This window comes from Eurypyga helias, unplaced genomic scaffold, assembly GCF_000690775.1.
Source record: "Eurypyga helias isolate BGI_N326 unplaced genomic scaffold, ASM69077v1 scaffold4190, whole genome shotgun sequence".
NCBI classification, from domain to species: Eukaryota; Metazoa; Chordata; class Aves; order Eurypygiformes; family Eurypygidae; genus Eurypyga; species Eurypyga helias.
In genome coordinates, this window is record NW_010223629.1 from 29,127 (window position 1) to 37,874 (window position 8,748).

Here is an 8,748-nt window from a genome sequence, read left to right on the forward strand (position 1 = left end):
CTAGAGAATCAAGCAATGAAATTGAATTCTTACCTAGTTGTATATGGATGAAGATAGTAACAACAACAAAAAAAAAAAGCGCTGATTTTATTTTGCAGTAGCTAAATAATTAATACAACTCAGCAGAGACAGGCCTGAAACAAAACAGTTGGCATAGCTTTAGACTTATGGAAGGATTTGGATCTAGATCAAAATTTTATGGTTCAGCCAAGCTGAAATCCTTTGTCCCCCTTGCCTTGGACACAGAGTTTTTGGCTTGTTGAATGTAGCTATAGTTTTCAACTGGTGTTTACTCATTCTTTTTTATTTGAATTATATTAATAACAGTTACGGTTTTATAGAATCACAGAATGGTTTGGGTTGGAAGGGACCTTAAAGATCATCTAGTTCCAACCCCCCTGCCATTGGCCACTAGGGCAAGTTGCTCAAAACCTCGTCCAGCCTGGCCTTGAACACTTTCAGGGATGGGGCATCCATAGCTTCTCTGGGAAACCTGTTCCAGTGCCTCACCACCCTCTCTGGGAAGAACTTCTTCCTGATATGTAATCTAAACCTCCCCACTTTCAATTTAAACCTGTTACCCCTTGTCCTGTCACTACAGGCCCTGGTGAACAGTCCCCTCCCAACTTCCTTGCAGGCTCCTTCAGGTACTGGAAGGCTTCATTACATTAACAATAATAAAGAGGTCAGAGGAAAGCCTAAGGTACAATAACAAAAATAAAAAAAAAAAAATCACAGAATGACTGAATAATAACACAGAACAGGTCCAACCCTGGCTTACAGGTGTTTCCTCTAAACAGGACACCAAACTTACTAGGTTTTGATATTTTTTTATTGTTGACTGTTGCTTTCTGTTCTTAAAATGAGGGCCTTTTCTTAAGTGAGTAGTAGAAATGTTACTCAGATTTCAGTAGTAATGGAAAATAGCCAAGCCAGGCCAGGTCAGTCTGTTTTGGTACCCTGCTCCTTATGGTATCAGTTGCCTATCACAGATGCACTTCATCTTTGCTCTCCCTCGCCATTTGTGCAATGATGTGTTCATATGGAGACAATTTCTTTCTGATCTGTAAACTGCAGCTTGATTGAAATACTCCTATTACCTTACCCTGTCATCGTTATTAGCGGTCATAACATTATCTACTTTTTAAAATCTGTGCCTGTGCATTACATAGGTCACATTTTTGTGGTGCTTGGCCAGAGGGTAGTCTTCAAGCCAAATGATTTTCAGGCTTTTCCTCCTGTGGACAATTTCTGCCTCACAGTTCATCTTATTTCCCAGATCCCAATATCCTTTCTTTTACTGCTTCCTCCCATAAGTATACCTATTCATCTCTCTGAGACAAAGAAAAAAATTGCTGTCTTCAGATGAGTGATCTGCATGTGCCCTGTTAATTTAAATTTACATTTCTTAGCAATATAGCAAATATATTTTCTAACCTTGAATTTAAGTTTAACCAGTTAACTGAATGTGCCGCACTTACACTTACTTGAATTAATATGTAATCTATAAAAAAGGATGCCCAACCCTTTTTCTTCATGTTCATACAACAAACTCCAACCAACACGTAAATATTTAGCAAAGACAAAAAAAAATCATACCCCAAACTATTTATGAAAATACAAATGCTACCATTTACCTAGTTGCACAGCAGTCAAGCGAACCCCTCTGTCTTGTGAGAGCACTGGAATAGAAAAACATTTTGAGGCTAAAAGAGGAGCATTTTGCAGGGAAGAAGGCTCAGGGAGAAATTTCAGTGCTAATTACAGCATACCCACTCATATTAACATAGCCACCTGCTGAGTGGAAAGGATTTCCAATTTAAACCTTTAAACCCCAGAACGTTAGTGATTTCATTGAGCAGTAAAGCTAAGGCATGTCACAACGTGTCTGAAACAAATCTGAGGAGAGGGTTTTCTGCACACCTCATCCAGCACTGCCTACGTGAATTGTAGTCATGCTGGTGACTAGAGCGAAGATTTACCCTGAAAGAGAATTTGTGGAGGCCAGCAACTTGAGCAGATTACCTAAACTAGGCTATTAAAAACACTAAAAAGAGAGTTAATGATGAAGTCCTGAGACAAAAGGAAATGCATATTTCAGCATGAGATTCTTAACAGGAAATCATTACCCCAGATCATTTAACAGCCCCATAATTAGGACACAATTTTAGAACATCTGACAGCTGGACAGAAGCCCTAGCTTCTAAGCAAACAGTGTATTTAAAGATGCATCACACCTTCCAGGAGAGTGCCCTAAATAAATAAAAGTGAATAAACCTTCTCTTAAATTTTTGTGAGGCCTAGTCTGGTAGACAGTCTGAAAATGCTTACACATTGGCATGCGCATGCCTCATTTGAGACTGGAATTCGTCCTCTGGGGTAAACTTGGTTCCCAGGAGCTTTGGTGTGTGCAGAGACAGTCAGGAACTGAGCAGAGGATTGGAGTAACTCAGTGGTGAGTTATAACTGAGTTACCTGAAGTGGTAGTTGGGCATCTGAGTTGCCTTTGTGGTTTCAGCCTCTTGTGCTTTATGGCACGAGTACCTAACCATCAAAGCCATGCGCTTCATTTCCTTGTGAATACTTTGAAATGATGATGTTTTCCAAATCTTTCCATGGAAATACAGAAGTCACCATTTTATAAGGAGCTGAGGCAGGTGAGAGGCTCCCAGTTTGTGTTTCATTTTAAAGGAAAGAGAGCACTAAAACCACAGGAGATGCTCAGAAAGTGTACAGTACCCACAAATACGCTGATTTTTAGGAGAAACCAAAAGGTTTTAGTAGAAAACTAGTGGGTGAAGAGGGGAACTTCAGATGCAATGTTGGCTTTGACTGAGTCTTACAGAATTTCACTTGGAAGAAGTCATAAAAACTGGCTTATCTTTGAGAACAGTATCATATAGATTGCAAAACCCTGCCACACAATAAAGCTATGGGAGAAAAAAAAAACCCAAACAACATTGCAAGTTTAGCATCAGCAGGCTTTATTTCTTTTTTCTTCTCAAACAGCGTCTTTATTAATGGCCTGCAAGAGTAGGCCACAATGCATTAATGGTATTTCCAAGAGATATAATTTAAAGAAGAGCAGGAAGCACTGTTCAGAACAAAGAAATAACATAAAAAAGATACAGGGGAAACCTGAGCTGAAAATAATGAAATTATGTGTTTCTTTGGAGGAAGAGACTTACAAGCTAAAGATAAATAATGTAAAAATAGATGTCCAGTAGATGGGAGGAAATGTAGGAAGTGAGAAATGTTCCTAGGTGAGAAAGTATGGGCAGCTAGGACTGCTGCCAAAAGAAATTTTTGCAAGTCATCAGTGAATATGCTAACGAAAGACACCGATCCAGTGCCATCTAGTCACAGAGTAATCTGCTCTGGATGATGTAGGTTCTGGGCAGGTCATTAATAAAAGAAGACTTATGAGTTGCATTCAGAGACAAGGAACAAAGTGGCTAGAGGACTGGAGAGGTGCACAAAGAACTCGGACTTGTCTGTATGGTGCTTCCTGCACTAACATGGTCCAGCTGTTTCCCAAACCAGCTGTGTAGGGAGGTTTGGGCAAGCAACTGTAAACTGAACAGGGAGCAGCCTGTGTGACATGTTCTGGTCTATGAGGGACCAAGGAAGTATGGGCAGAGCTACCTCTGATGTCCCCTCTGCGTTGTCCCAAACCACTAACACATCTGGCATGATGTCATATTTCTGCCATTGCTCAAATACGGACATTTCAGAGGAAAGTGAAGGAAATCTTGTGGCTTGAAGACTGTCAAGAGAGTGGTTGCTCCACAAAAGAAGACAATGCAGGAGCCAGGGGTGGCAGCTGTACTAGTAGGGGTAGTGTCCTTATCACCAGTGCCACAGTCACCAAAGAAAGCAAGCGGACAGGTTCCAGTGACAGTCACCGTGTCCTACAGACAGTCCAGTGCAGAAGTGCAATGTTCGGTTTGAGGTCAGTCCAGGAAATCCAGTCAGCAAGTGACCACAGAACTACAGAGATGGGTACAGCCATGCCTGCGACACAGCTTAGGCAAGGACTGGGGGCCAAGGCTCCTGGGCCTGGTGGCAGAGGCCCCAGGTAAAGATGGTCAGGGCAGCTAAGACCTGTTGCTACCCTCAGAACTCTAGCAGAAAACTGCAGAAGTTGTTTTAAAGGAAATCCCTTCTCAGCATAGTGGTACTTAGTGATGAACTTAGTCATGGTTAGTTATGGCAATTACTTTGTTGTTTTAGTGTTGGATGTTTACAGGGAAGAAACTTCTGAGCTAGTCACCCCAAGTCTTTTTCTGTAGTTGCTAAGTGAATATGCACTTTAAAAGAGCCAAATAGCTCATTGTCATGGTTAAATGAGTCAGAAGCATACAAGTGCCTGTTTCTCTTCATTGACTGTAAGAAGCTGGTGGTAACTATTTCAGCTGAAGAGGTCTGAAAGTGAATTAATTGAATCCCATGAATGAATTAAATGCCGTGCATGAGGCTCAGCTGAGAGGGTTTTTTTAACACCCAGATATGTTCTGGCATCTTGGTTGGGAGTTTTATAATGCTGGGTCCTAATAAAAATGTTATCCTAGGTCCAGTTATGTGAGTGCAGATGCCTGGCAGGTTGGAACTGGGGAGTCTTAGGTATGTGCTGAGGGATTCTGTAACGAAATGGTGTTTCACAGAAGCGTAGGATCATATAATGATGGTGATCATAATAAATTATAAATGATCACAATAATCATAAAAATGTGTGACTGCAATTATAACCATTGCACAATCAAATATGCATTTATTTTAAGTAATGTTTTAATGACTATAATAATTTTAATCATTCAGCTTTTTGTGGAGGGAATAAATAATGACAGATTTCTTTTCACTGGGTTCTTGAAAGCTGTAACAATTTTTTTTTTTTAACAGCCACAGTCTGTATTATATGTAATTATATTTATCTTTAATTTTCATTGAGGAAGAAATGCACTTAGCTTGGCTCTTGCCTTTGCAGGGTATAGCACTACTGTAACTTGTTTGAATTATTTGCATTTCTGGAAAACAACTATTTTGTCAATTATACATTAAAAAAGGATTAAAAAGCGCCCCTCTGAAACTATCAAATGTTTTGTTTTTACAGAACGTTGATCTGGATTTTCCAAACCAAACAGGATATTCGAGGAGTACCCATTTTACAGTTGCCTGTGTTTCTTAAAAAAAACATTGAAAGCAGGCAATTTGGTGCTTTTGAGTGGCTGTTTGAGAAATATATGTTTAAAATTGATATTGAGTCCTAATTCTAATGGTTTTGCAGCTGAGATTGGTTGCTGAGGTGATGCATTCCAGCTAAATGCTGTGTGGCCCCAGCTATCAGCTGTCTTCCATACCATGCTGATAGGGAATCTTCTCATCTTGCCTCCTTCTGTGCTTTAGACTGCTGATGCATTGCAGAGATATGAACATGCCTCTGTCAGCAGAACAGAGAGATCTGAAACGGGCATGAATTTGGTAATAATGGAATGCATGCAGGGGGAAGCTCTTTCTGTTGCTTACATCTTGAGAAGTTGGGGATCTCAGGATGAGCGAACTTTAAAGCAAACCAAAACTCCATAATGTAATTACTCAACAGCAGATGTATTCCTTGCTCCAGTCAGGAAATATGTTGCAGTTCACTGCAAGTGAAATGCCAGCTAGGTACTAGTAGATGTTTCACACTGAAGTTAACTGCAGTGACTTACCAGCCAAGTACTGATTGGTATTTCACTTTGCAGCAAATATATTTCCATTAACTACAGGTAGATTAGGTGTAAGGATCAAAGAGACCAAAACTCTTACCTTGAAGACTGAAGTGACTGACTAAATGCATACTCTGAGTTCTGTTGGTTTTTTGTTAGCCACATCTTTATACTCCGGATCCCATGAAAGAAAAAAAATAGGTTGGAATAGAACTGCTGTGATGGCCTTAGATCTGCTCATTAGATCCTTTTTGTTGGAGTCGACTGTTGTGAGGATCATTGCAAACAAGATGAAGTGGGTGTCAGGTTCCTGCCCAAGACAACTTCTAATTAATTTGTACACAAATTGAGAGCAAACTGGCTGAAGGCGATGTGAGTATGCTTTTTCACTTGAGGCCTCAGTGTGAAAAAGAGTTTCATAAAGGAGAAACTGTCTTCCAGAGATGAAGCTGGGCGGTTCTTCACTCCCCTCATTGGTCCCTGAGCATTTTTACTCAAGCATCTGTCTCCCCTGCTGTGTTGTATGTGGAGCTCTGGCATGTGTTTTTGGGACTCCCGTTGGGTAGCAGAGCTCATTAAAAAAACCCAAAAAGTTATCTAAAGACTTTGGACTTAAACCAGGGCTGTCATGAGTTTATGCAGCTCTCTGCCATCACAGTTTTACCCTGTTTTTTTCTGTGGACAATCTTTGCTACTGTGCTGGGATGTCAAAATGCAAAACTGTTTTAATAATGCTGAATTTTTATTCCATGTTTCCATGGGTACTTTCAGAAGGAAGTAAGTACAACGTCGGTGATGTTGTGTTTGTCCGTGTGCATCTGGCATGCTTGGTCGTACTGTTAACAACGCTTTCCTCACTTGAACTGTGTAATTGTTTGCCAGCTGGTGAAACGATCGAATTGAGCATTTCTCGCTAGCCTGGTACGACACACTCTTTAGAAGACCCAGATCAACAGCGTGAGTGCCATGTGAAGAAAGGGCAGAATGCTGCAGGCATGGTCTTAATAATTGTTAGAACAGTCAGAATATCTACTCTGTCTTGTGCAGAATTTGGTACAGTGATTTGCTGTAACTGTGGGAGGCTTTCCTAGCAGTCAGAGGTAAAGATTACCTCTCATTAAATGAGATGACTGTTGGTGCCACTCCTCTTGTCCCACTCTATTAAAAAGGCTGTGTTTTCACTTAATCTTTGGGTTGTTCCCCCCCTCCCAAAGAAGAGAGGGTGAAAATCAGGCTACAAATCAGTGTTCAGTAACGAGCACCAGTGTGAGTGAGTGCAGCTTGTTCACTGTTCCACATCACAGTGTGGATCAAATATCTCCAGCTGCGATGCACACAATTCCCCTTGAAACCCTGCACAGCAGGCAGTCACTGCGGATCAGCTGGTAAGGCTGTCTAGGTGAGCCAGGGCTGACGATGTGCATGATGTCACGGGGAGATCGTGCCCGTAGGTGGGGAGCGTGACGTGACTGAGGCGCTGCTGGCTGGAAGATGAAGGTGTATGTGGTGATATGACAGGACAGGCATGCAGTGGCTGGGGTGGAGATGGTACCCAAGCGTGGCACTGGTTTGAGATCCCCATCTGTACTATGTTCACCATAGCCTGCTCTCAGAAGTATCACTGAACTGACCAGAATTACTGCTGCTCAAATGTACTTGTCAGTTCTCTGGGCTCCCTTTGCGGGCTTCCAATCTTGGGAAATTCAAGTATCTGGATAACAGCCTGTAGAAGTGAAGCGTAATAGGGGGAGGTTGAGGCTGGAGGCTCTCCTGAAGAGGTGCAAGTTGTGCATATGGAGTTAAGATGAATCTGGAGACCCAGTAGACCTTGCAGCTGACTGAGAATGCGGTTTGTGGGCACTCCTTTCTCTCAGTTGCTGTGGTGATTTGTGTCCTTCACTGTCTTCTCGTCCTGGCCACTTATAAAATGATCACTTGCATGGCAGTTTGTTTTGTGAAAACCAGTCTGCTTCTCTCAGGAAATAGCAGAAGGGGATAAAACCTAAGGAAAAAAACTGTCAGGATATTGCTTGATGCAATGAAAATTATTTATGTTCTGACTGGAAGAGCAAGAATTTAATTATAAATTAAAGCATTCTGGGTAAAGTTAAAATTGTCTTAACTTTTTCTTTAGTCAAACCCATGATTTGCTTTATCGTAAAGGAGAAGTTCCTTTTAGTCTTGCCCTGAATACCTGTTACTCTCCATGTTGTTAATCGTGGTCACTGGTACATATCACCAGCAAGCTACAGAATGAGTGTGCAGGAGTCAAACTAAAAGAAGCTGAGCATACTGTTTATATGGTAGAGTATTTTTTCTCAGCAGTTCTTAGACTCCAGAAGTTAAGCCCCTTCCTGTGGAGGAAGACATTTTAAAATACCAAAACTGACCAGGTGGTTAGAAGTGGTTTTCTGGAAATGGGCTACATTTGAGGAAAGTGTTTGTCATATGCATCATCTGGGTTGAAGGGTTTGAAATAAAACTTTTGTTTTCCATCCTTCTGACTGTGTATTGCTTTTACCAGTGACAGCTACAGTGACCTCAGCGATGACAGCTCTCCAGAGAAAGACTTTCCTAATTCAGAAACAAGCTGAAATGATTGTATGAGGTCACAGAAATGGATGATGCTATTGAGGTAAACTGAATCGTTTTGATATGGCTTTATGACATTTATTTCTTCTAGACTTAAAAACAGGAGACAGTTATCTTTATTCTCCCTTTTGTTTCAAGTCCTATCTGAGAGCTTATGTTTTCTTTCTTGCCTGCAGCGCTTAATTGTTTTCCTCTTCTGCTGCTTTACTCTGCAATTGAGTTATTGAAGTCTGCTAAGTGTTTTGGCTACAGCTTATAGGTAGGATGCTGTACAACATCAAGCCGTGTTAGTGTTTGAAGGTACAATGAAAATACATTTTAAAATGTTTTCTTTTTTTGTTACTTCAGTTTGCAAGTTTAGGTCACTTTGAGTACACCATGTTGACATGACTTTATTTTGCATTAATATTCACCTCTAATTGCATTTAATGCTTCGATACAGCAAAGACAT

General features: G+C 40.9%; 1 protein-coding gene across 1 annotated transcript in view; it reads left to right on the forward strand.

Moving 5' to 3' along the window:
* LOC104506203 (CTP synthase 2-like) overlaps positions 1 to 8,340 on the forward strand; it is a 16,227-nt gene extending 7,887 nt beyond the window's left edge. The window contains exon 5 of the mRNA XM_010147120.1: positions 8,230 to 8,340. Coding sequence (XP_010145422.1) covers positions 8,230 to 8,299 — 70 coding nt within the window. The 3' untranslated portion in view covers positions 8,300 to 8,340. The remainder of the gene's footprint in view (positions 1 to 8,229) is intronic.
* The last annotated feature ends 408 nt before the right edge of the window (positions 8,341 to 8,748 follow it).